Below are 26,417 nucleotides of genomic sequence, written 5' to 3' on the forward strand. Positions count from 1 at the left end.
AAGATGAAGAAATTTTCAATTTAATAGGATTTGAGGAATCATAGCTTGTTCTAAAATTTGTTCATTTTTCAAACGCAACAAGAAGAGGGGTCTTGTGTAATAATTGTGCTACTAATTAATCATCCAGACAATCACCATCTTCTAGTAGATGCTTCTAGAACCTTCCACGTACACAAACCCTGGCTATATCCTAAGGTGGATGACAAAGTGCGCAGAAACAAAGCATAAAGACGTGCTGACAAATGACAATGGAGCTTAATTTGCATATGAGAAGTCATTTGACTTTATCCAAATGTGTTATATCACATCAAAACACGTTTTTAAGTTAAAAATAATAAAAATAAAAAAATAAAATAAAATAAAAAAACTCTCAAAAACACATTAACAACCATATAATTATTTGGCTCCTTATGACTCATAAGAGCTTCGTAATATAAGTAACAAAAATCAGATTTCATGAGTCATAAAATCGCATCGATTGGCTATTGCATTTCTACCATTAAAGATCACACCACTAACATAATTTTTGTAACATGAATGCTAAGCTTTGGTTGTCGAGAAAGAGACATGTTATCTAATATAATGTTCATTGAAAAATGTTTTCCTATTGAGGAGCTAGCCCTTGACATTCATGATAAGTAGTTTCACCCTTTAGAGGCCTGGAATAGTCATTTACTTCTTAATATAAGTAGCTTCACCCTATAGCTCTCTCAAAGTTGTGCACAGTTTTGATTTCATCCTCTTTCATTGCCCTTGCTTTGAAGCTCTCTTTTATTTGCAAAAAGAGGTATTTTTTATATAGTGTCTTCTCAAATGGATAAAGAAAGAAGCTCATTTATGCTCGAAATGAAATCTTTAGGCCCGTCAAAACCATCACAGAGAAGATTTTTCAGTGCCCAAGTCACCCTCAGAGTATTAGCCATTGCACTCACAGTGCCTGCTATTTCACTGATGGTCAACAGCAGTCAATCCGTCGTGATGTTTGGCTTCACTTTCGAAGCCCGCTATTCCTACTCTTCTGCTTTGAAGTAAACACTTATCTAATCCTACTAAAAAAATACCATTGAAAGATTCAGACTTTAACCTTGTTTGGAAGCGGACCCAACTCGGATGTGTTTTTCAAAATTGGAAAAAACTGATTCAATTGCATTGTTTTGGGCCGCTGAATTCATTTCTCATTTGGGTTTTGTTTTGGAAAACCAATTCCTAGTTTTTTATTGGGCGTTTCAAATGAATTTCTATTCATAAGCTGAATTTGGTAGATTTTTGACCTTGCTAATCATGCGCGGCCCACATGGTTTTTACCTACATGCGTTAATACCAAATAATATATGTAATAAAATACGGACAATGATCCTCTCCATTTCAAATGAAATAGATACCATGATTTAAAATTGGTATATCTAATTGTGTATATGATTTAAATTTTTTAAAATACGCGCCAACATTGACTTCACATACACGTAAAATGTAACAACTTCAAATCATGACCATAAAATGGATATAATATCAATTTCATTTGAAATGGAGATTCTTATTCCAATAAATACCCAACCCCATGATTTTTACCCGCAAATAATTGATGCAATAAATACCAAATCACAACTGCCATTAATACCAAGAATTGAAAGGCCATAGAAATTTGGACATAGTGTGGATTTAGCAGGAAAAATCCAAGGTCACATTTTGAGTTTTTTACATAATAAATTTCCAACTTGCATATTAATTTATTCAGAAAACAAAAATAAGAACAAATCCTTTTAGAGTTTGCGCCTCTGTTATACTCAAAGAGCTAAGTTTGACCCCTTTAATTTGGTTTCTCTCATAGGTTCTTGCTTGGCGCTGACATCATGGTGTGTGCCTTCTCTGCACTGTCACTGATCTTTGTTTACCTTATGAACTGCTCAAGGTCATACCTCACAAAATATTTCTACCTATTTTTACATGATATGGTAAGCAATTTTGGTGCTTTCCTTTGCTGTATGCAATTGTAACACATGATTGTACGTGAACTGCTATATTTAACTGGATTGACATGCATCGAGTGCAATGCCGCATTGCTACTACTAGTTTTCCACCACCATTAAGTGTGGCCGGCCAACCCTTCAGTTGCTTTGGGGTAGCCGAACTACTCTTACCTGGCACACCCACCCCTTCAGTTACTTTGGGGTAAGCCGAACTACTCTCACCTGGCACACCCACCCCTTTTGGCAAAATGGGTAATTTAGGCAGTTGGGGTGACCGAACCGCTCCTATGGTCGGCCATTAAGGCAGTTTAACCACCCGAAACTAACCAAAGGGGTGGCTGGCCACCCCTAATGATAGTGGCGGTAGATTGATAGTAACGGTGAGGCTGATAAAGAAGAGAGAAATTTTAGTACAATTAATAGTATGAGTAGCTTTTTAATCTCGTATAAATTTACACTACAGGTGATGATGGTTTTGATGATATCTGGATGTGCGGCGGCAACTGGGATTGGTTACATTGGTCGTTTTGGAGAAGAGAAGATAGGTTGGGGAGCCGTGTGTGGACGTGTGGGCAAGTTTTGCAACAGAATGTTGGTATCTGTGGCTTTTTCTTACTCGGCTTTCTTATCCTACTTGGCACTTACCATCATTTCTGCCAGCAAGCTCATGTCTCAAGCTACCGAGTGAAATCACCAGAAGAGAACAAAGACTCAAAAGACTAGGAAGCTGAGAATGATCTGGTTGAAAAGGCCAAGTCGGGGCTTTGGTAACATATGTAGGGAAGGTTCTTTGTTCTTTGTCTTTTTTAAAACAGAAAATAAAGATAATGCAAAGGTTGTCTGCTTCTGCTCCTTTTGTCTCTGTTAACAGAAATCAATTTGAAGAAGTTAAGTTTGATGTCTTATTGTGTTGCATTTTTCCTTTCTTTATCTATTTGAAGAGTTGTATGCACTAGGAAACATTTCTTGTTTCTATTCTGTCATAATGTATTAGCTTTTATAAAAATGTGATGAAGTTTAGTCATAAAACTTTGAATCCAACTACAGAGAGAAATAAGAAGAGGTCATTCAAGTGTTCATTCAGTTTCAATATCATCTTCACTGTCCTTGAGGTGATCTTTCAGAGGCTGGCCCTCAATTTCCCATTTTTCACTATCCCAAGCTGGATCAATTTCGGGTGGTTGATAGTCATCAGGCCTTAATGACAATTGAAAATCTGGTAGGTCAGGCAATGCTTGGAGAGCCCTGCATCACCACAAATTTAGTTATTTGGTATAAAAGCTCAATATTCATCTTTTAGGGAAATGCATCCCGGGGAGGAAATCAAATGAAATTAGATAACAGAGGAGGATTACATAGGAAGACACTTACTTCTCTTGTTCTAAGAGGTAGCCATACATCTGAGACTTCCTTGATGCAACTTCAGGAATTTTCTGATGTAAATGCTTCATAGATCCCCATAGTGGAGGAGCCCTTGCCAAAGAAAAACAAAAGAGGATTGAGCAAAGAAAAAGAAAAAAGTTTTTTCAAGGATAATGTGAAATCCTTGCACTACATGTACAACTAATCAAACGCAACCTGGTCACAGGAGCTGCAAGGGAAAAGCTCAAGCATGCCTTCTTGCTCTCTGACAGAAGTTGTTCTGCGGCAAGAAAGCAGCACACGGCACTAACATGAAAGGATGGTTCATTGCCCTTGTCAAGGATCAGACCATGGTAGTAGTAAGCTGCAGCCTGATGATATAAAATATAGTAGTTAGAATTAGATACACAACATTTACCGAACATGGCCAGTAGAATGAATAATAATGAGAGTTTAGTATTGATTGCAGTAGAAACCTTTGCTTCAAGGAATTTCCATTTGATGAACCAGAGATGCTTCTTTCCACACCCATTATTGGTGTCCATGTCTCCTCCTGACAAGCAGTGATAAGCCTGATCAAACATAGGAGAAACACATTAAACCGTGAGAGGTGCTGTGGTGAAGGTTGATTCATAGACAAAAAGACAAATATTTCTCTGCAAGGAACATGCACACTTCTCAATTAACGTCACTTGAAAAGTTGTCAGAATCTTTTAGGCCCACCTTAAAATTTACTCTTTATAAAATATGGTTTCTAGCATATCATAAAGCATTGTATAAGAGCTTGGTGATGAATTGAACTTTTTTCTTACGCAAGATTACCTGGCTAAAATAGCTCAGCTGTTCACATGCCAACCTTCTCTTCACTGATAAAGTGGCCTTTTGACATTCAACAGCTAAACCAAGCTGAATTTCAGTTCCCTGAATGTGTTATCAAGATCAATGTCTATGAATATCTCTAAACTCAGGTTAGACTTTAGCAATTAGTTTGTGCATTAAATAGCTACTGATAGACCAATGAAAAGATAAAGAAGGGAAAAAAGTACCAAATATATGGATTAACTTCTGTGTGCATGTTGTTGCTGTTTTTCCTTTTTGGGGTAAGTAATAATCGGGGGTCAGCATGCATGTCAGTGTTTTATGCTTGGAAATTTCAAATATTTATAGTATTTTCAATGCCTGTTTTAACTCCATAGACAGAAACGCTTCAAATGATAGAAAAGGAAAGACACTTTGCTTTTTAGTTTCTAAGATTCTTGTGATGCAGTTATCTGATATGAAAACAACCACTGTAGAGAAAGAAATATCATGAACAAGCGATGCAGACCAGATACCAGCAGACTTTGAGTAACAAAATCAAACATCTAAATTTGGTGAACTAGAGTAATGAATACCTGGCCTAGTGCCTGAATGGAAATTGCCTCCAGTACACCATCCTGCAAATCTTCGGGCAACCTTTCCCTGGTTATGTGCATGTGATTTCTTAGTTACACCAATAAAGGTTGATATAAGAGATGTCTAAAGGATTCAAAGTTTTGTAAGCTGTTTACATACTTGATAACTGGTGGTATGCGAACCAAGACATCCCGGACACAAAATTCCAAGTACCCTGCTGCCTTAAGTAACAAATCAACAGCATCCCTCTTGCAATCTGGTGGTAGACATTTAGATGACTATTCATTAGTCAACACATAGACCATTTAGTGAGATTTGGCTCCACAAAGAATTGAAGAACAGACATGAAAGCGGCCGTAAGAATAAGTATAAACCTGAAGATACAACCCTTATACCCGAACCAGAGTGGTCCTTAGGGATCATTAACGAATCTGCCTCTGACAAAGTCAGCGTAGCCATTAGGTGAACAACAGAGAGCAATTCAAACCAGGAGCTGGCTACACACGTTTCCTGCTAATCAAGTTTTGGTCTAGGTTTTACCATACTGGAAACAATCAAAGTTATACACATTAGAATTCGAGAATGAGTTTTCTGATTGTCTTACATGCCGTCCATCTTCTAAATTCTTCCACTTGAATTCTACGAGTCCCTCAATACCATATTCTGTTAGATGGCACATTATCTTCCATTAGAGAGAGAGAGAGAGAGAGAGAGAGAGAGAGAGAGAGGGAGAGATGAATTATGATACCTTTCTTTGTGAGTCCAGTCAAAACAGACAAGTATTCCTCAAGTGTTTGCCGTAGTTCTGGTATAGCTGATCCACCTGCAAGAGCTACAATCTATGCTTAGTAAAAACACTTTCGATAATGATCCATTTGGTAATTGCTGACAGAATTACTGTAAGTACTAAAATTTCTAAAGATCTTTCTGGATTCCAAAAGTTGAAATAAACACTCATCTTAATTAAGCAAAATAGTCCCAGATGATAAAACATCTCCAATTCATTAATTCTATCACCTATTATTCTTTTCCTACATTTCCTTAGTAACCAAACAGAAAATAAAGAGAAAAAAATAGTTCAGCATTAGTACTAAAGCGCATATAAGCCAGACCAGTATCTTCTGCCACCAGCACAATCTGATTCCGGATGCAAGACAACCTATCGGCAAGATCTTTGGGAATTAGCCCTCTAAGCGGCCTTTGAAGATTACATTGTACCGGAATTCGCATTGAGGGAATGAAAACAACGACTTCGGGGACACTCAGCTTCTTCTTCTTCTTCCTTCCAACAGCGTACATAGAAGAAGTGCAACCCATTTTTCTTGGTGGGGATTTGTTCCAAACATAACATCCTACAAAAAAAGCACCAATATGCATCCAACTCGATATTTTAGCTCCAGTAGAGGGAAAGAACTTTTAAGACAATGAGATAACCAGGCATAACTGAGGCATCCAACACCAAAGCTATGCTAAAGATCAGCTCTAGTGAAGAGGGTAGGAAATTAATAGAGAAAGAAAAATTAGTTGGGGGTGGATTGGAAGGTAAAAGATTGGATAAAATCATTCACTGATAGCGGTGGAAGCAGATGGGACAATTAAAAAAGGAGAAGATTCATATCCAATATTAATAAAAAGCCAGCACTGAAAGGATAACAGAAAACAACTACAAGTTGATAGGTGCACTGCATATTCAATAATGAAAACCCAGTACCAAAAGAAAAACAGAACAAGTACAAGTTGATAAATAAGCAAGAAGAAAGAGAGAGTTCAGAGCAACTGAGCATAATATTATATAAAAATATATATATATATATATACATATATAAAAGAGACAAACTTGAAATGACTTACTGTTGACACAGAGCAGGTAGGCGTGACAGAGCTATTTGAAGGCTTGAAGCTTCCAGCAGGGTGCAGTGGACATGGCTAGTCTCTTGTTAATATGGCCATCTCAGAGAGAGAGAGAGAGAGAGAGAGAATCTGGGAATAGGAAGCTCAGAGATCGAGACATATCTCACATGGCGGAGACGTAGAAGTCTCGCGTTGTTAAAGGAGCCCGTTGAAAATCTGTAGAAATATGAGTACGTAAATAGTTGTTTATTCCATCTGGAGGAGAGTCATCGTTATATGAGTTCGTTGTGTTCGATCCACTGGTTGAGTCACCTGGTCCTAAATCTTAGCTACCGAGCGAATCTCAAATTTTTTTTTTTTTTTTAAAAAAATCAAGCTCTTTTTTACATCAAAATAGCGTAAAAAATTGCTATATATTAAAGATATAATATGTTAATAATAAAATTAAAAAAAAATCATTTCAAAATGTGTTTTTCTTACACTTTATATCGTATAGAAGCTTTAAGCAAAGTACTATCTTTCAATTTAGTAAAATTGAAAAGTCTTGGCAAAAGTGAAAAAATAAAAAAAATAATAATCTTTTGGAATTTTTTTTTTTCATTGTTAAGATGTTATATCTTTAATATGTAGAATTTTTTACGTCATTTTGTTACAAAAAAAATTAAAAAAAAGAGAAGGGTTTGATTTCAAAGAAATATCAATTTTTTTTAAAAAAATTGTATGGAATCTTGATCCGCTACTAAGCACGTGCCTTTCGTGTCACTAGCGGGGGCAATTTTTGTGGGCCATGGGTGCCCGACATTTTTATTCTAATTTTTACCATAATCGGATAGTCTATTTTGTCATGACCGTTAATTAAATTTAATTATTTAGTAACAATGTGATAAATGTAATTTAGATTTATAAATTGGCTTGACATCTATATTATGTTTGCACACAATTAAATTTAATTATTTAATAAGTGACAAGTAAATATCACGTGGATCGTAAAATTTGTAAATACCATGATTTTGGGCATCTCTTTAGTAAAATTTGCATTAAAAATTGTAATAATTGGTGAGCCAACCTATTTTCTCCCAAGAAAGATCTCAGCCCTTGATTTGCCCCCAAATCACTTTTTTGGACTTAGACTCTTAGCTTGGACTTTACTCTTATGATCTCTTATAATTGGCCAATTGGGAGATGATTTGACAAAATCTTGGAAAAGTGATTCAGATTTAATTTTATATTATGTCCATATCACATTCTTCTGATTGTTATCCAAGGACGGGCCGGGATCCGGGCTACATATATGGTGATTTAACAAGTATTTGAACAATTTGAGCCCCATTTGTTTGAATTATTTTATGCAATGGACAGCCTCATTTTATGGAATTTAATTTGAATCCATCATTCGAAATAGATTTAATGGTTCATATTTGCATGCATGCTTCAAAATAGTTTTGTACAACAGAGATTGACAAAAGTCTTCTTATGTTGATCTATATTTATTTTCATTATATATAGAATATAAACTAGAAAAACTATCTGCAAAATAAAATTAGGTAACATGGAGGGTCAATTAAATATATAAACAGGAAGTTTCAGAGTCTATCCATGGATCTGCCTGATTCTGCCATCAACCTCGCCAATGTTCATAAAACATCTACCGACCACCATCCATGATGCATTATATATGGTACCAAAAATGAGCCACCTTCCCATGTGTCACGTTACCATGGGCAGATTACAGGCTGTTCATAAATGATATATATCCAATGTTCTTAATGATGGCACTCCACCAATTGAATTGTCTTTATTTATTTATTTATTTTTCTTATAACCCAATAAAATAGGCTTTCCATTTCCAGTTGTGAGATTTTGTCAAAGGAGGAGTTCATATAAATTGTACGTTGGGATTATTTAAAATTAATTTTTTTATGTAGTGATCATACCCTGGGCAGTCAAGCGTATATGGGCTTAGCAAGGGTTGGGTAAACCAATACACCATTAACCAATAGCAAAAGATAGATATATGCAGTTACAATTGACCTAACAATCCATGAGTACTACTACCAAACAAGACTCTTATCTTTATGGCCGGTGACCTTACTTCTTTTGAAGTTTGTTGCAAATTGAACAATATCCAATGTGGGTACGTTGCAAATAATTCTCAAGCTCCAGGGCATATATATGTGTCAAATTCAAGCTTGTTGATAAAGAAGAGAAAGTCTAACATGAAAGAGAAGAGCCTGTCAGTTTAGCCAAAGTCATGACTTGCATGGGAACCAAATAAGGTTTTTAGACAATCTCAATCACTTCAACTTTAACCTCTTGCAAGTACCAAGCAAGTCATGATCCTTGGCTACCAAACAAGACTCTTATCTTCATGTTAGACCATACTTCCTTGTAAGCTTGTACTGTAAGGTGAACAGTCTCCACTGTAGGGTGCCAATAAAACTCTGACTCTAGGATATATAATGTTTCAAAAGCTTTTTGGCGAAGAAGAGAAGACCCAACATGAAAGAGAAGAGCCTGCATGTCAGTTTAGCCAAGATGACTTGCATGAAAACCAAATAAGGTTTCTAAACAATATCAATCACTTGGACCTTTTGCAAGTAACAGACAAGTCATTCTTGGCTATCAAACAAAACTCTTATATATCTTCATGCTAGATCTCTCTTCCTCTTAATTAGCTTTGGCTATGAACTGAACAATCCCCATAAAAATAATACTCCTAATCAATGGTATATAATATTTGAAAAAGCTTGTTGGTGAAGAAGAGAAGGTCTAACATGAGTGAAAAAAGCTTGTCTGTTAAGCCAGAATGACCTGCCTGAAAATCCAACAAGGTTAGTTTCTAGACAATGCCAAACGTTTTAACCCCTTGCAAGTAAAGAAGGCAAGTCATTCTTGGCTATCAAACAAAACTTTAATCTTCATGTTAGACCTCACTTCTTCTCAAGTAGTGTTCCTGCTCTAATGAGAAGTCTTGGAGTTTGTATTTATAGGCAGTGAAAGAATTAATGAGACTAGATTCGGGTCGCAAGCTTTCTAGCTTGTGTCACGAGATCAAATGCATCATCTTGCTGCCCATAAATGGAATATATTCTTTTTCAGTTGAGGGGACCCTAAACAACGTATATTATCTTCATGATTCATGAATACCTCAATTAAAATCAGCCACTAGTCACATGTACATGGCTCTCCTTGATCAAGCTAGCTAGCCACTTGTAGTGAACAAATGTTTTTTTGTTAAAATTAGACTTATGCTTTTTGCCAAGTAAGAAATTAAATATTCCAGATTCCGTGTGAGTTTGATAGCGGAGTTATCTCTGCTCTCATCCTCATGAACTGCCATGCATATATGGGGCTCTCTGACCTCCTGATCTTTTGGAGATGCCATGCATGATGATGAAAATAGACGTGTTTGACGAATTTGAATTTTGACTAAAGTTGGAGGTAAGACTTTGGTGATAGCAAGAGCTTACAACTTACAAATATCTTTTAGTCCAACCCCTTTTTTAATTCCAATCTCTGGGGAACATGATTCTATTGCCAACGTCAATCCAAATTGGATGCCTCCACCTAAAAATAGCCCTACGCGTTTGCTTTTCTTCTTATTCACTTTATGTTTAATTTGAGGAATGATCGATAGAGCATCTCTTGATTTTTTTTTTTTTTTTTTTTAAGTGTACATCTGAAATGATATAGATTATTTATATCTTTTTGAATGGCATAGATGAAATTTTTAAATCAAAAAAATTACATCTAGTTATGTCATTCTAGATGTATACCAGAAAAAACACCAAGAGGTGCTCTAGCATGCTTCTTGTGTTTTAGGCTCTCACATTATGGATGTTAACTTGACTATCGACCTTTATATATATAAAAATTAAGCCTTAATCAATGTCAAGAATTTCAACAAAGCGTGTACGTAATTGAAGATCTTGTCCTCGTCGTTTTCACTAAACTTCTGATTTATGCTTTTTTTCCCAGAAAAATAAAGTAATGCTTGTATAGATCAATTAAGTCTCAACACGGAGTATTAACCGGCTAAGTTTGTTAACCTTTAAATTTCAAAGGCGGTAAGGTAACATATTTCAGACAATTCACGTCGCTTATTTCACTGTTCACGTCGTGTTTTAAGAGAAGCGAAACAGTGAATTTTTTGTAATACAAGTAATAATATAAGAAAATATAATTTACGGAATCATAAGGTCAAACATTAAATTATATAATAATAAAACTTAAATAATCAAGTGATTTTCCATCTGTGCATGCCCTACGAAACTTATTTGATTAAAACATCTTAACATAATAAAATTAATAAACATGGGATTAATGCAGATGCCCCAATAGCCTAAATCATCCCGGTGGGACAAAGCCTAGAAGGAAATGAGTTTTAGCAATGTTGTTTAGTAGCTAGATGGTTAATTATAAGACTAACATATAAAATTATCATTTGATCCAAAAGTTTAAGTTGATAGAAAGACATAAATTTAATTACTTAATCAATACTTTAACACTTTTTTTCACATATAGCTCAAATTCCATTTTAGTAAAGGATGCCCAACATGTAGAATATTTTTTAAAATTGGAGCTAAATGAAAAAGAGAGCCCCTTCTATACAGTCTTGACAGAAAACAAGAGTTTTTTGCCCACTAATAAGCACTTGACACGTCAGTTTAGCACACCAAAGCAATATAGGGTGAAAACACCCAATCAAGTCAAATTCATGAAAAAAAAAAAAACGAACAAAAAACTCAAGCAACCAAGACCGCAACCGGCTGAAACCCCACCCCCAGCCCAACCCGCCACGCTGCCACCACAACCACAATCGCCACCAATGAGCCGGTAGTCAAAGTCGACCTGGGCCGATGATGAGTGACAGCCCGGACAAAAGGGTTGGCCCGAAGGCCACTCTCAGACTCCGGGGTGGCGGCGTGGCTGCCCTATGGATCGGGGGTAGCCGTGCGGCCACCTTCCAGTTGCCGGGGGTGGCCGCGCAGCCAACCCTAAATGGCCCGAAGACCACACTAGGCCCCAGGGGTAACTGCGCGACCGCCCCATGGACCAAGGGTAGCCACGTGGCCATCTCTCAGTGGCCTGGGGTGGCCACGCTGCCACTCCCAGCCTCCACGGGGCCGCGGGCTGGGTAGTGGCCACGCGGCCCCGTGGAGGCGGCTTTCCAGCCTGAGCAGTGCCACGATGGGGCTGCAGGTTTGGGCGATGGATTGTGATTTTTTCTTCAGGCTGGATCATGATTTTCTTGAGCGGTGGGAGGTTTTTTTTTTTAGAAGGGTAAAATGGAGAGTTGCAAGAGAGATCTAGTAAATCAGCAGCATTTCATTTTTTGAGTTTTAGCTGACGTGTCGATTTCTTATTGGTGGGCCAAAAACATTCCTTTCTGCCACGGCCGGACATAAGTTATACTCAATGAAAAATACAGAGTTCGAGAACTCAAGACCTTGACCTGCATTAATATTATGTTAAATCATCACTTGTTTCAAAAGCTAGCTAATTAAACTGTTAGGAATAAGTAAATTTAATTACTTAATCAATAATTTAAGAGTCCAAAGCTCTCATACAGTCCCCTCTTCCTTTCTCTCTCCCATATTAGACTTGATGATTCATTGATTTGATCTCCAACGAAAAACAATGTTCAAAAGGCTATGGAATAAGGCACCGATCGAGCACGAAACAAGCTGAGAAAAAACAAGGATTGGTCTGAAGCAATCCCTGTATATTTGTGAATGAAGCTAGCTAGTCTTTCTCTTTCGATCTTATAAAATAATTCGGTGAACCAAGTTGAGCTCGATGATGCAAATCCTTTCAAGGATCGAGCTTAAGGTCTGCCATATCAGTAGAGTACATTTGTTCGATCAGTACAAGTAGATTGACCAAGGAGCTAGCCATGTGACTAGTGGCAGATTGAGGTCTTCGTGATCAGTTTTCTGCGAGTGGAAATTCTTTCTCCACTGTTGAGCTGAAAGCACATGAAGATAATGTACATTAATTAGGGTCCCCTCAACATGCAGATAAGGAATATATTCCATTTATGGGCAGCAAAATGATGCATGCACTTGACGAGAAGAAAAACTATACGGCAAAACTTGCTACCGGAATCTACTCTCAATTCTTTCGCCGCCTATAAGTAGAAACTCCAAGATTTCCCTTTAGAGCAGGAATACTTGAGAAGAAGTGAGGTCTAACATGAAGATTAAAGTTTTGTTTGATAGCCAAGAATGTCTTGCCTCCTTTACTTGCAAGAGGTTATAAAGTTTGGTATTGTGATCTAGAAACTAACCTTGTTGGATTTCCTGCAGGCAGGTCATTCTGGCTTAACTGACAAGCTTTTTTCTTTCATGTTAGACTTCTCTTCTTCACCAACAAGCTTTTCAAATATTATGTATCATTGATTAGGAGTATTATTTTTATAGGGATTGTTCAGTTCACAGCCAAAGCTAATTAAGAGAAAGAGGATCTAACATGAAGATAAGAGTTTTGTTTGGTAACCAAGAATGACTTGTCTGCTACTTACAAGAGGTTAAAATGATTGGTATTGTTTGAAAACCTTATTTGGTTTTCATACAAGTTATTTTGGCTAAACTGACAAGCTCTTTTCTTTCATGCTAGGTTTTATTTTCTTTACCAACAAGCTTTTAAAAAACACACACACACACACACACATATATATATATATATATGTTGAGAGATATATTGCGAGATTCTTCAATTTGTGTTACAAGCTTAAGCGTGAGTGATGTCTGACATGAAGATAAGAATCTCGTTTGGTAGCTAAGGATGACTTATCTGCTACTTGCAAAAGGTCAAAGTGATTAATATTGTTTACAAATCTTATTTGGTTTTCACGCAAGTCATCATGGCTAAACTAACAAAGCTCTTCTCTTTCATGTCAGGTCTTCTCTTCTTCACCAAAAAGCTTTTGATACCTTATATATATGTACGTCATGGAGCCAAAGTTTTATTGGCACCCTATAGTGGAGACCGTTTACTTGACAGTACAAGTTTACGAGGAAGTAAGGTCTAACATGAAGATAAGAGTCTTGTTTGGTAGCCATGGATCATGACTTGCAAGGTACTTGCAAGAGGTTAAAGTTGAAGTGATTAATATTGTCTAGAAACCTTATTTAGTTCCCATGCAATTAAGTCACCTTGGCTAAACTGACAGGCTCTTCTCTTTCATGCGCTATATCTTCTCTTCTTTATCAACAAGCTTCTGTTTGGCACATTAAAAGTCTTGGAGCTAGAGAACTGTTTTGCACCCTGCATGCATTAGAGATTGTTAACCCTGGAAAAGGATTTACCATCGACCTCACGTACGTGTGCCCCCTGCCTCTCTTGGGTTACTCTACAACTGCTGGACTTGGCCGGTGTAGAAGAGAGTGAGATTTGTTTAGATCGGAGGAGGACTGAAGCAAGTGAGAAGCCAGAGCCAACAAAGCGATCTCTTGCCAAAGTACTGTTATTTGTTGATGATTTTAATCTTGACGAGCTTCCCATCAACGTTGATAAGGAAGTTAATTAATTTCTTAGGCAGTTTGAAACTTTTCTCCTTCCCTTTTTTAAGCATTCGGGTTGTAATAGTTTCCTAATTACTCGCTATTGTTCATTCATGTTTTTTTGTGAAGTGGGGCAGTCCTACAAACATCCTAGCACAACCAAACAATGTTGGATAAACCTAAAAACTATAAGGAATAGGCCAAAATATTAGCCCAACCCATTGGATTTTTGACTCACAAGCCAAGAGAGGGGTCGCATCATATGACGGTTTGAAAGGGTCGTAGTGTTGGAATTGCCTGAGATGGCATCTATTGCAGTAGCAAGTCACCTTTAAAACGATAACAGGAAGAGAATTGAAAGAAAACAATAACCTAAAAGAAATAGAAGATAAAGTGCGGAAATAATAAAAAGAGACGAGAGGATTTTTACGTGGTTCAGTCTATGACCTACATCCACATGATAAAATTCAAATGGCTACATTTTTGCTTTTATTCCTTAATTGATTTACAATATAGAATACTCTTATTTATAGAAGAATTGAGATAGGTAAAAATGATAATCAATTTTGATTGATTTGATTACCATCAAAACTAATTACAATCACCATTATAAAAGGAAAGTACCGTATAATACATTTCTTTTTAATATAGAAAATATATTTAAGGGAAATACCATACAATATCAATATAATATATTTATTATATTATTAAGAAATATATTCTTCTAACATCCCTTACAAACTCAAAGTGGAAAATTCTGAAATCTTGAATTTGATTTTTTTTTTTTTTTTTTTCATCTTCCTTCTTCTTTTTCTTCTTCTCCGTCCTTCCTTTTTCCTCCTTAATTCCTTCTTCTTCTTCTTCGAGCCAACTGTGGGCTAAATGAGCCTAGGTAGCGAGATTTCGGGTAGTACTTCAAAGGCTAAACGCATAATGAGCCATTTATGGGCCAAAGAAATGGGTCATCTATGGGCTAAAGAAAAGGAGCCAACTGTGGGCTGAAATAGGTATGAGTTTTGGGGAGTACCTCAAATGCCAAAAGAAATGTGGGCAATTTGACCTTTTTTAATTTTTGATTTTTTGAATATGGTAGGACCCAAATCATCATCTTCTTCTTCTTTTTCTTCTTCTTCTTCTTCTTCTTGGTTGGATAGGACCCAAATCTCATTATTATTATTCTTCTTCTTCTTTTGTCTCCTTGTTCCTCCTCTGGGTCGAGTATAACCCGAATCTTCTTATTCTTTTTTTTCTTTTCTATTTTTTTTTTAAAAAAAAAAAAGACATATCACAACATGCAGGAATAAGAGAAAATCAAGGGTTCCTTCTTCTTCATTTCTTCCTCTTTTCTCTCTCTCTCTCTCTCTCTCTCTCTCTCTCTCTCTATATATATATATATATATATATATATATATATATTTTAATAGAAAAACAAGGGACTTGCAAGATCAAAGCTAGAAAGACCTGAAAACAGCCATGAGAGGTGGCTGGGAGAGGCGGAACTCGGAGCTGTGCTGTGGACGAGTCGATTGATGGTGGATGGATCTGCAGTGGACGGTGGCTGAGATGGCGCGGTCTTGTATGGCGGCAGACTGACGGAGAAGATAGGCTTGGTGGAACTGAACCTGCTACGAAGGTGCCAGTATCATCATGCATGTACCATAGTGATCTCTTTTCTTTTCTTTTTCTTTTTTTCTTTTTTTTTTTTCTCTCTTTTTCTTGCCTCTTTTATTTTTTTTCGTAAAAGAGATACAGAGAAATCATCACACCCTTTTCCTTTTTCTTTTTTTTCAAAACAAAAGAAGACAATTGTATTTCTGAAGCACGAAGAACAAAGCTCGAACTGGCCTGTAGAGAGACATCTTCTCGTATCGCGGTAGAGGCAACGGCCAACGGGTGCTGGCGTGATATGAAGGCGTCGGCGGCACTGAGGGCAGATCCGAATTCTGAGAGCGCAAATAGTCTTCTATTCTTTTCTCTCTCTTCTTCTTCTTCTTTCTTTTTCCTTTTTTTTTTCGATCATGAAACACACCTAGTGTGACAACAACGTCAACAACTTTTCTGGGCTATGAAACAAGAGGATTTGTGCGCAGATGGAACAAAACCAACCAATACTGGGGAATGAAACGAACGAGATCCAAAAAAACAGACACTTTTTTTTTTCCTTTCAATATAAAAAATATATTCAAGAAAAATACCGTACAATATCAATATATTCTTCTACCAAGAATCACTGATGATGGCTGAACCAAAGCTACCAAAGAGAAGCATCATTGTGGTATCCGGCAAAGTGATAGACATCACAACTTGATCTGAAAGTGGATATGGAGTACTCCATAGACAAAAGGAGGATACTAACTATAGAGTTCCAATGAATAAGGAGAGAGGGGAAGGCTGGGCAATGGCATTAAACTTTTGGTCTTTATAATATCCTAGAGATAAAAATTTTGACCAATTAGTAAATATTTGAGACTGAAATTTAGGTTCGTTTAGGTTTGCGATTTTAAAAAGTGCAATTTCAAAAATAGATTTTAGAATGTGGGAATTGAAAAAGTAATTTTTAAAAAAGCAATTAAGCGTGTGACAAAATCGTTGTTTGGCCTTTAAAATCTCAGATTAACCGTTAAAATTCTATGTTTTAAAAAAAAACACCAATTTACCTATTATTTGAAAAAGCAAATTTTTGCGTTTTCAAATTGTAATTTTTTAAAAACTTAATTCTCAAAAGTTTCATTTTCTATTATTTGGTTTAAAATCACAATTTTTGTCTACGAAATCGCAATTCTAAACAGACCCTTAGTGTTGTGTTCTTATTCTTCTTTAATACTTGTCTAAAATAGCTTTTCTCATTAATTTTTTATTTAGATTTACTAATTGCAAGTAAACTTGATAATTTACCGCATGCATGCAACTGTCTTGCGTAATGTTAGTGCATCATGCTCATCACCGTGTCTCGAGTATTGATTTACACTTAATTACTATTAATTCACGTTTCTACAAGAATAACTAATTTAACCTCTTTGAACTACAGGGAAAATCTAATTAAGTACTCATCGCAGCCAAGTACGGAATTTTATGGTCAGTCAGGCCAGTGTGAACCGCAATTCTTTTTGGATAAAATACTCCAGCTTTGATTGGATTTGAATTTGAGCAAAAATATAGACTTTCTTCATTTTTTTATTTTTTTTTTTTAAATTACACTTCAATATGTACGAAGGATTTCATTAAAAATAAAAAATAATAACGACTCCGTCCTCGTTATTTTTGATAAAAGCTACAACGGATGCTTTTTTTAGAATAGAAAACTAAAGTGTATTGTGTATAGGGAATAGAAGTTACAGGGAAGGGCGAAACCAATGGGACCAGGGGGCTATGGAACTATGACCTCGTTTTGAGTTTTTATTTTTATTTTTGAAATATTTATATATAATTAAAAAAAAAAATTGCCTAAAACTTAAGCTTCATTCCTATTAAAAGTAGACTTAACTCCTCGTTCATACTTTGTTCTCATGAGAAATTATAGTTCCTTCTCTAAGTATAGGTACAAGCAATTAGGAGCAGAAAAAAGGTTATTAAAATTTTATGAACCAATCATTTTAGATTATTTTGGCAATCTCATCATTATCCTCTATATGAACCTCTATATGAATCAATGATGAATTGGACTAAAGGGTATGGCTACAAGGGAGATGTGAGTAGTTTTTAAAATATGACCACAACCCGCATATTTTTAATAAGAGTAATGCCTATATTTTTATTTTACAATATTAACGTAACTGTTCCAACTAGTCATTTGATTAGTCTTTATTGAAAAAAAAAAAAAAAACACACACACACACATTTAAGGAATGATTAAGACCTCTGCCTAAACATTGTAGGATAAAAATGTAATATATGATATTACTCCTCTAATAGAACTCAAAAGAATTTGAGATATTTAACCATGTTTCTTTTAGGTGGGATTGATGGGGAAATTCGTAGAAAGCATTTTGTCACTAGGTGCTTCTAGGATACCCAAGTTTAACATGGCTTGGCCTAATAGGATCCTATCGATTTTACTAGAAATAGAGAAAATTTATTTAAAAATTAAGATTTTATTTTATTACATTTAATAGTGTACTTGATATTACATCATTTAAATTTTAAATGACGTGACAATATATGCATTATTACATAAGTGAAATTTAATCTAGATCATAAGATGGATAATCTTCATTTTCACTTGAAATTGAGAGGATTCTGAATAGAATGCAAGGGGTAATAATGAGTGTACTTTATCCTCTCAATTTCAAGTGAAATGGAGATGAGGCATTTTATAGTTAAAATTTAACGTTATTGCATCTAACAGTGTAAATAATATGTTTTTGAATGATGTGCCAACATATTTATCATGTGGTATTATTATATCGTTAGATATAACAACGTTAAATCCTGACTATAGAATGACTCATCTTCACTTTATTTAAAATAGAGAGAATCCTATTTCTTGATATTTATGGCTTATCCAAAAAGAATAAGGATCTTTTCTATTTCATTTGAAATTGATAATATATATTTTATAGTCAATATTTAAAGTTGATTTATCCAACAAAATACATGATACCAAATTATTTAAATTAAAGAAGAAGAAGAAAAAAAAAGGTGTCAAAATAATTTGAGACGGAGAGAATCCTTTTCCACCCCAAAACACCTCAATTGACGCGTGGAGATGATTATGAGTATATATTGAAGATGGTTTGATTGATACATATAAACTACCTTAGCTTCTCATAAGTTTAATGGCTTAAAAAACCTCGTAATTTCTGTATTGTCGGAAGGCCTATTAAGAGTCAAATGGATGGAGATCCGATGCAAAACTATGCAATACCTTTTATTTGACATAAATAATGCAAATTGTGATAACAAATAAAAAAAAATTGGTGACTATTTGGGGCCGAACCACCACCCAAAAAAGGGTAGTTTGGATGCTCTTGGTCCTTCAAGTGTTTGGGGTAGCTTGATCGCCCATTTTGCCAGGTTTGGAGATGATCGAAGTTTGAGTCTCCCAAAAGGCTTATGGATTGTTCGGGTATCCCTTCTGACCAAATATAAATATGGGATAAGTAAATGACCCCATGACCTGTAAGGTAACCAATCAGTAACCGCAAAAGCTTTTTTTTTTTTTTTTTGTGTTTTTAGGTCATCCGGTGCATAGTCGAAACTCAATCCAAGTCAAATAGCCCAATTCACATTATTTTGGAAATGTTTACATAATGCACTTTTTTTGGGCTTGAAAAAAGAAAAAGAAAAAAGAAAAAAGACCTTCATTATCATTTATTTTCATGTCCTGCTCAAAAGTTTCAGGATGTTTCATAACCTCGAAACATATATTGAGTAACGAGTTATTAAACAGGGCCAGTCTTAATATAAAACTGACACTAGACCCCAACTCGGTACGAGGCCCAGTAGTTCTAGTTATACTTGGTCTTCTACACCGCCCTGTCCGAAACAAAATTCTCCGTCTCTTCCCGGAACCCCCAACAACCTCCACAATTCCCAATCGTATCCCCCAACCCAACCAACGATGGCTCGGCCAGCTCTGATCTTGGGTGTGGTGGCTCTGTTGCTGGTCTCGTGCGCGCTGGGCAGCTCAGTCGACATGCCCTTCATCTTGGCTAACAAGAAGGCCTCGCTCACAAGGCTCAAGTCCGGTGCCGAACGCGTCTCCGTCTCCATCGACATCTACAACCAAGGATCCTCGTACGTTTATTCCCAATCGATTTTGCAATCTCCGATTTAATTTTTTGTGTACTTTTAAATCTTTTCAGATCTGGGTTTTTTGTGTGTGTTTTCTATGTATAGATCCAAAGTATATGTTTGCATGCGTTGTTTGATTGGTCTTATAATACAAATGTTAGTTGAAAATTCTCGATCTGATTGTATTTTTTTTTTTTGTTGGTTTCGTTTGGTTGCTTAGAAAATGAATCCAAGCAGAGCAATGGAATTAAAATTTGAATCCTAATTCTTTTCATGGTCGTATGAAATACATCGTGATTGTGTTTTTTTCTTATACCTTGTTCTTCTTCAATTTGATTAAGCGCCATTACCTATGAGCTCAATGAGAGAGAGAGAGGGCTGATTGTTTGGTGGAACCGAGATGTAGTGTGTGGGTGAAATGTAGAGGAAGCGTAGGGATTGTATTGTAGTCTGTGTTAATTGGTTGGTTTGGAAATGGTTGTAGAGGGATGGAGTAGAAGCTTATGGTTAGGAATTGGTATATGAAAGGAAGTACGGGTGCTGGAAGTTAAGGTTGTGAGAATCAAACTCTTTTTGGTATGCTTAATGAACGTACCGAATTTCTCTTCTATGTGGAAGTGCACAATTTGATGGAAAGTTGGTTGATGGATGGAATCAAGCGGTAATGTTGCAGGGATTCAGTTTGAATTCCAACCCCACCCCCCAGAAAAAAAAAAAAAAAAAAAAAAAGAAAAGAAGAAGAAGAAGGAATTATAGGATTGCCCTCATTAATTTTGGAATTCTTTTTGAATTTACATCCATCCAGTTTGAATCTTTGTGTCCTTTTCAACGATGTATTAACTTATAACTTAGCATTTTGTGTACTTTATAAGTGTCTTCTGATTTATATGTTGTGTCCTTATATTAGCTTCTTCAGCTTTAAATCATTGTTTTTTTATTCTATTTGTTTTCCAGCACCGCATATGATGTAAGTCTTACAGACGATAGCTGGTCTCAAGATGTGTTTGATATTGTCAGTGGTAACACTTCAATTTCATGGGAAAGGCTTGATGCGTAAGTGAAGCCTTTAGTATACGTGTGTGTGTGTGTGTGTGTGTGTGTGTGTATTTACATATTTTCATTTGGTGACTTCCAATTATGTGGTTTGCAGTGGTGGTCTTCTAACCCACTCTTTTGAGTTGGATGCCAAAGCAAAAGGATTGTTCTATGGTGCCCCAGCTGTCATTACATTCCGCATTCCCACAAAGGCGGCTCTTCAGGTCTGCATCTGCATGTTCAGTTCTCTTTTTTTTTTTTTTCTTTTTCGGGGGGTGGGGGGGTGATTGATTTTTGATTTTCTGACTATCACTTATTTTAGGAGGCATTCTCGACTCCAATCTTGCCTTTAGATGTCCTTGCAGATAGACCTCCTGAGAAGAAGTTTTTGTGGGTAAGTTTCTCCTAGAAATATTAGTTACATTCAGCGTTCTGATTTTAGAATACCTTTGCCTTTGTTAACTAAATCATTCCTTTGTTTTTGCCGGCATTTATATACACTTGGGGCCACATTTTTGCAGGCTAAGGTACAACTCATTCCTTTTATCGTTCCAACTGTCTAGATTTTGATAGTTATTCGAACATGCATCTGGATATTCTAAAGTAAAATGCATTATTTATTGTGTGATGGTCTGCATTGCATCTGGTGGATATCTTGCCCCCATATCTTGGGGCATTATAACCTTTCTTGACTATCACGGATAATGCAGACACTTGCTAACTTACAAGGAACTTTAGAGGTTAATGAATTAGTGTGTTGATCTCTAAATGTGGGTGACTGATGCAGTGCTCCCTTGTGTCCTGTTCCTGTACGCCATGTCCTATTTTAGGACATGTGTCTGCATCCGGTCCTGTCCTGTTTGCGTAGAACAGGACAGAAGCTGATCCTTCCTCGTATTACTTGCATTACTCTTCTTTGGACTTGCAGAATTTGCTAGAATTTACATTGTTTTTTCTCTCACACACAAATTTCAAAATTTTCACTTGCAGAGGTTGCTGGCAAAATATGGTTCTCTAATTTCTGTGATATCCATTATCGTCCTGTTTGTGTACCTGGTCAGTACTCCATCGAAATCCGGTGGTGCCAAAGGAAGCAAGAAGAAGCGCTAAATGAGAGGTTACATTTTAATGAATAGCTCTTGAGACTCGGGCATGCCCCCTCTGTTGCCATTTTGTCTTTTTTGCCTTTCTTTTCCTTTTCCTTCTTTTTGCCGCTGAGTTAGGACGTTTGTTGGGAACTTCTTAATGAACTAGAATGTGCAACATATAGCTAATGCAGAAGACGAAGTATTTAACTTTTTTCACAAGGACTGCAGATGCGTAGCGATCATGGTCCTTAGGGTTTTGTTTTGTTTATCATCCCAGCATGATTTCCATTGGGCGTGCTCGCTGTCACCAGCACTACGTTCTAGCTAGCATCCTCTGCTTACAAATTAGATAATCATGTTCCGTAGCATAAGCAAAATAGTGGTACGGCCCAAAGATAGTTGGATTTTACCAAAGAAAAATGATTCTTTTACGATCCTTTTGCAAAACTTTCCTACAACCAATACATTAGTGGGATCTATGCATGGGTCTCACCAATGTGTTCCGGTTGTATAAAAATTGTGTGAAAGGGGGATTGTACAAGAATCACTCCCCTCTTACTAAATTGTTAAAACCACGCTGAATTTTGCACTTTCACATTGGAATAGTGCTCCATTTCAAAGGGATAGAAACTATCCATTTTGATCATGGTTAAAAGTTGGTGTATTAATTTAACGGTATACATGAAGTCAATGTTGACACGTTTTTCAATTAATATGAAATCATGTTTCAATCCTAATCATAAAATGGGTACTATCCATTTAATTTGAAATTGAGGGGATCATTGTCCTTGTTCATTTCACATTTAATGCATTTAGATGGAGAAAAATTTGAAAACTAGAACATCATAGTTCTTGGTGACACCAAAAAGGTGGTGTGATAAGATTAACAGGGTTGTTAAATTATTACTTATTTCAAAAGTTTAAACTGATAGAAATTGATGTATTTAATTTTTTTAATTTATATTCTAACATGTCTCTTTATATTTGGGCTCAAATTCTCTCTTGATTCTTAATAAGTAAGGTTTAATACATGAAATATTTAATTGAAATGAGAGGTGAATGATGGAAACAAGACTTGAACTGTGGGCTCAAAACTCTCTACGAGTGATTTAATCATTTATTTTTTTGGATGAATAATTGATTTAATCTTTTAATTAATGTTCTAATACTTTTTCTCATGTCTGGGCTTAATATCTCCCTTAATAAGCAAGTTTTAACATGTAAATTGATAGAGATAGAATTTGAACTGAGAACTTTTATTCTAATACCATGTTAAATGACTTAGCTTTTGAAATAAGTCATGTGAAAGGAAATAACTTCAATCGTAGTGGCAAAAACCAACATTTTGCCCTCCAATGAAAGATTGACACCTCAACATTAAACAAGAAAAATAAATATTAACAAAACCTAGCAAAAAAATTAGATCTAAACCCTCCTCTAAACCCAGCTCAGAAGTCGCTGCACTGCTTCACGCCAGAATTGGGGTGGCTGCCACCGGGCCGTGTGGCCGCCCCATGGACAAGGGGTAGCCTCGCGGCACCACCCAGTAGCATCTAGGGTTGGCCCGAAGGCCACCCCTGGGCACTGGGGAGTGGTCGCGCAGCTACCCCTAGTGGCCGGGGGTGGTGATTCTGGCGAAATCTAGAAATGGGGATGGAGATTCTGGCGACATCTGCATGTTTCCGACGAAATCTGAAAATTTTCCAACTCTTGGAGGCGGCGTCTAGCATGGAGCAATGGCGGCGGTGACGACAGCGGAGGCGATGAATGGCGTCTGGGTGGACGGTGGTTAAGTTTTTTTTTTTCAGACTAAAAATGTATAAAAAGAGATTAGATTTAGTGTTTTGCAAGTAATTATTTTTCTTGTTATAGGTTGATATATCAGTCTCTTATTAGTGGGCATAAAACCCATGCTTTCTGCCCTAACCGAACAAAAGGGCTCTCCATGTGAAATGGTCTTTGAAGCATTGCTGATGGCTTTGTGCTGAAAATTCTTCCCCTCAATAATATAATTTAGATATGCTAACAGTCCGGTTTAGGAATTTTTAACGAAAAAGAAAATAAGCCATGAAAATGGAGCCTTATCCTTAATGGAAAAAGATTACAATCTACAGAATCAATGCTATTGTATTAAAACAAAAGAGAATAAAAAAAATAAAAAATAAAAAAAGCAGTACAAGAGATAGAAAATTTTCCACGCTAGAGAAAGACAAAGGTACACAGGGCTGAGAAATTCTAGAAGGAAATGGAAGAACCCGGCAATACTAGTAAACTCTTCGATTATTCAACCACTGGTTTTGCTGCTATCCCAGATGCTACAAAGCTAGAGATACTTTCCGAGAGATGTCTAGATGCTTTGTCATAATTAACAAAACCCATAAACCAGAAATCATGTCCATCAATCGTAACAATCTGGATGTACTTTTCTGCTGGAGTTTCACTCGTGATTTCAGGATTGATGGTGCCAATCTTGCCCAAAGGTACCATAACCTGTTACACGCCAGTCATGAAATTATATATTAGGAAGAAGGGCAATAAATATTTTTTTTTTGTCTAGACTCTATCGGCACAAAATGAAAATTACCTTGTAGTAGCTCCAAGTCTCCTGGCCAGACGGTGCAGTGAATGATAAGGGGCGGTCGCTGCAGAAAGCTGCATGAGCATTGGACAGGTAGAGAGTTCCAGCAACGGGTCCGGTTGAGGTTGACAGATAACAGGCGAAGGTCTTCTTCAGCTTCTCGTCGGGAAAGGTAGTGAATGTCTGCTTGTATAAAGCCTCAAACCCACCTCCTGTGATTGCCTTGGCTGTCAGGTTCATCTTCCCCCACGCAGCCTCAGATACAGACGAGCTGGTTCTCACTGCAGACATCAACAATGTTACGGGAAATGATAAAGAGAACCAAAATTATATGAACTATGAAGCATATATATATATATATATATAACAATTGAATATACGTACGGTTGTGCCAGATGTTGTTGCCTATGGTTTCAGCCTTTTTGCCCCAAGAGTTGAACTTATGGAGAATGGATTCCATTGGACTGTTGCTTGGCTTCTCAATAGGGTTGACCTGGAGGTAAGGGTGATGGTAATTTTGAGCTTCATCAGATTCGCCGCCGCCGGCACCCCATAAAGCCGCTTTCTTGTTATCTGGGTGGCTTGTGGGAGCAGCAGGTTGCCCCATGATATGAGTCCCCGGCCATTTCTCGGCGCTGTCAGTATCGTCCGGTGGTGGAGACGAGGGTGATGGAGCAAGTTTATGATCATGAGATTGTGTTCCTTCTTTGTTTGGAGGCGTGGACAATGATGATGCCACTGGTGATGCTTTGTGATCATCAGAAGAAGGATCTGCTTCCTTTGCTGTGGGGGAGGACAAGGAGGGGTACAGAGGTGGTGATTCTTGGGTGGAACTGGTGGTTCTGTCCATCTTTGGCGAAAGCCCTGAAGTTGAAGCTAATTTGTTTTGTGGGAATTTCTTGGTGTGAGTTTTGGAGGTATTCTTGTTATTGAGCATTTGGATCCTCAGACCGTCGTTTAATATATAGCAGACTAAAATCGTTCAAGGCGCGTGTCATGGGGTCCTTGCAGCCTTCCCTAGAAGTGCTTTGGATGGATAAAGAAAGACCAGAACGTACTGGATATCTTCGCTAAGAAAAAGAGGATGGCGCGTGTGAAAGCGAAAAGTTTGACTTAACAAATGACCAACTCGGTTGCTTAACCGTGTTTTTTTTCATAAACTAATTGGTCCATTTTATTAGTTGGCCATAAATTCTAGATATTTCCATTTTGTAAGGCATACAGCAAGCCAGGTGAAGGAACTGGAAGACCTAAGATTTAGAAGATGATAACGTTACTTACTCGGCATAGATACTTATATACATTATACATCCACGTGGTACTTTATTATATATATATATCAAAGATTTATCTGTATGGATATTGTCATCTATTTTGAGAAGAGGTATTGATTGATAAAAAAGAAGAATCTTCTTGAACCAATAGGCCTTTAGGCACGTCTTACATAACATAAAAATCACACTTGGAAATGGTCACAATTAGCTAAAGCAATAAATGCAATTGGTGTTGTAGCAAAATTGATTACAAAAATAAGTCACATTAAAATTACCTTTTGAGAAGATTCATTTGATGTCCAAAAACTGCTCGGTAGCAGTCGAATAAGTGGGGAATGTTGGGGCGAATTAGAAAAATTTGGATTGAACCAGATCTAAATGTTAACTAGCTATTTTATAACTATACTGAACGAGAATTTTTTATTATCAAGCTGCTTATTTTTGTGAAATTCATATAGCCGCCTAAAAAGGGGTTAATCGGCTCACCCACCCCTACAACCAAGAATGGGGTATAAGAAAAGAACTCGATTCATAATTGACAATCAGCTCATGACTTGCCCAATCGCCAATTGGTTTGGTCCTAGCTTTGGCCGTTGAAGTCTAGACAGGAAAATTTCGACTAAAAAAAA

General features: G+C 36.7%; 4 protein-coding genes and 1 long non-coding RNA gene across 10 annotated transcripts; 3 read left to right on the forward strand and 2 right to left on the reverse strand.

Annotated features, from left to right (window-relative positions):
- The first annotated feature begins 708 nt into the window (after nucleotides 1-708).
- On the forward strand, nucleotides 709-2,870 carry LOC133860070 (CASP-like protein 1F2). Its single transcript, XM_062295716.1, has 3 exons — nucleotides 709-1,028; nucleotides 1,829-1,952; nucleotides 2,431-2,870. The coding sequence occupies exons 1-3, from the start codon at nucleotides 814-816 to the stop codon at nucleotides 2,653-2,655; spliced, it is 564 nt and encodes a 187-aa protein (XP_062151700.1). The 5' UTR covers nucleotides 709-813; the 3' UTR covers nucleotides 2,656-2,870.
- A 48-nt stretch (nucleotides 2,871-2,918) lies between these two features.
- Nucleotides 2,919-6,845, reverse strand: LOC133860069 (uncharacterized). Of its 6 annotated transcripts, XM_062295715.1 has the most exons (12): nucleotides 6,576-6,845; nucleotides 5,816-6,076; nucleotides 5,473-5,556; nucleotides 5,329-5,387; nucleotides 5,099-5,237; nucleotides 4,884-4,980; nucleotides 4,724-4,790; nucleotides 4,152-4,250; nucleotides 3,806-3,901; nucleotides 3,546-3,700; nucleotides 3,339-3,440; nucleotides 2,919-3,212 (listed from the first exon to the last, which is right to left on the reverse strand). In XM_062295715.1, exons 2-12 carry the CDS (start codon nucleotides 6,039-6,041, stop codon nucleotides 3,044-3,046), a joined length of 1,293 nt encoding a protein of 430 aa, XP_062151699.1. In that variant the 5' UTR covers nucleotides 6,042-6,076; nucleotides 6,576-6,845; the 3' UTR covers nucleotides 2,919-3,043. The 6 variants fall into 6 exon arrangements, with proteins under 6 accessions (XP_062151699.1, XP_062151693.1, XP_062151695.1 ...); XM_062295709.1 differs by lacking the exon at nucleotides 6,576-6,845 and having other exon boundaries at nucleotides 5,816-6,346; XM_062295711.1 differs by lacking the exon at nucleotides 6,576-6,845 and having other exon boundaries at nucleotides 5,837-6,344.
- A 5,916-nt stretch (nucleotides 6,846-12,761) lies between these two features.
- Nucleotides 12,762-13,761, forward strand: LOC133859802 (uncharacterized). The gene is made up of 2 exons (XR_009898804.1): nucleotides 12,762-13,386; nucleotides 13,478-13,761. It is a non-coding gene; the product is annotated as an uncharacterized LOC133859802 (long non-coding RNA).
- A 5,724-nt stretch (nucleotides 13,762-19,485) lies between these two features.
- LOC133860073 (uncharacterized) lies at nucleotides 19,486-22,155 on the forward strand. Its single transcript, XM_062295720.1, has 6 exons — nucleotides 19,486-19,816; nucleotides 20,768-20,866; nucleotides 20,964-21,072; nucleotides 21,171-21,242; nucleotides 21,370-21,375; nucleotides 21,839-22,155. Exons 1-6 carry the CDS (start codon nucleotides 19,641-19,643, stop codon nucleotides 21,956-21,958), a joined length of 582 nt encoding a protein of 193 aa, XP_062151704.1. The 5' UTR covers nucleotides 19,486-19,640; the 3' UTR covers nucleotides 21,959-22,155.
- A 1,842-nt stretch (nucleotides 22,156-23,997) lies between these two features.
- LOC133860072 (GEM-like protein 5) lies at nucleotides 23,998-25,465 on the reverse strand. Its single transcript, XM_062295719.1, has 3 exons — nucleotides 24,899-25,465; nucleotides 24,521-24,795; nucleotides 23,998-24,426 (listed from the first exon to the last, which is right to left on the reverse strand). The coding sequence occupies exons 1-3, from the start codon at nucleotides 25,449-25,451 to the stop codon at nucleotides 24,217-24,219; spliced, it is 1,038 nt and encodes a 345-aa protein (XP_062151703.1). The 5' UTR covers nucleotides 25,452-25,465; the 3' UTR covers nucleotides 23,998-24,216.
- Between the last annotated feature and the right edge of the window lie 952 nt (nucleotides 25,466-26,417).

The sequence above is a fragment of the Alnus glutinosa genome, chromosome 2, assembly GCF_958979055.1.
Source record: "Alnus glutinosa chromosome 2, dhAlnGlut1.1, whole genome shotgun sequence".
Classification (NCBI taxonomy): domain Eukaryota; kingdom Viridiplantae; phylum Streptophyta; class Magnoliopsida; order Fagales; family Betulaceae; genus Alnus; species Alnus glutinosa.

Bases quoted from the DNA above. Each gene is read 5' to 3' on its own strand.
- LOC133860072 (XM_062295719.1), bottom strand. From the start codon at position 25,451: ATGCTCAATAACAAGAATACCTCCAAAACTCACACCAAGAAATTCCCA. The intron at 24,796-24,898 runs GTACGTATATTC...TGATGTCTGCAG, and splicing joins CAACAACATCTGGCACAACC to TGAGAACCAGCTCGTCTGTA. The intron at 24,427-24,520 runs GTAATTTTCATT...GGCGTGTAACAG, and splicing joins AGACTTGGAGCTACTACAAG to GTTATGGTACCTTTGGGCAA.
- LOC133860070 (XM_062295716.1), top strand. From the start codon at position 814: ATGGATAAAGAAAGAAGCTCATTTATGCTCGAAATGAAATCTTTAGGC. The intron at 1,029-1,828 runs GTAAACACTTAT...TTTCTCTCATAG, and splicing joins TCCTACTCTTCTGCTTTGAA to GTTCTTGCTTGGCGCTGACA. The intron at 1,953-2,430 runs GTAAGCAATTTT...TTTACACTACAG, and splicing joins ACCTATTTTTACATGATATG to GTGATGATGGTTTTGATGAT.
- LOC133860069 (XM_062295709.1), bottom strand. From the start codon at position 6,101: ATGCATATTGGTGCTTTTTTTGTAGGATGTTATGTTTGGAACAAATCC. The intron at 5,557-5,815 runs GTACTAATGCTG...CATAGATTGTAG, and splicing joins TCTGGCTTATATGCGCTTTA to CTCTTGCAGGTGGATCAGCT. The intron at 4,251-4,723 runs GTATTCATTACT...TAACACATTCAG, and splicing joins CCATTCAGGCACTAGGCCAG to GGAACTGAAATTCAGCTTGG.
- LOC133860073 (XM_062295720.1), top strand. From the start codon at position 19,641: ATGGCTCGGCCAGCTCTGATCTTGGGTGTGGTGGCTCTGTTGCTGGTC. The intron at 19,817-20,767 runs GTACGTTTATTC...TTTGTTTTCCAG, and splicing joins ATCTACAACCAAGGATCCTC to CACCGCATATGATGTAAGTC. The intron at 21,073-21,170 runs GTCTGCATCTGC...CACTTATTTTAG, and splicing joins CCACAAAGGCGGCTCTTCAG to GAGGCATTCTCGACTCCAAT.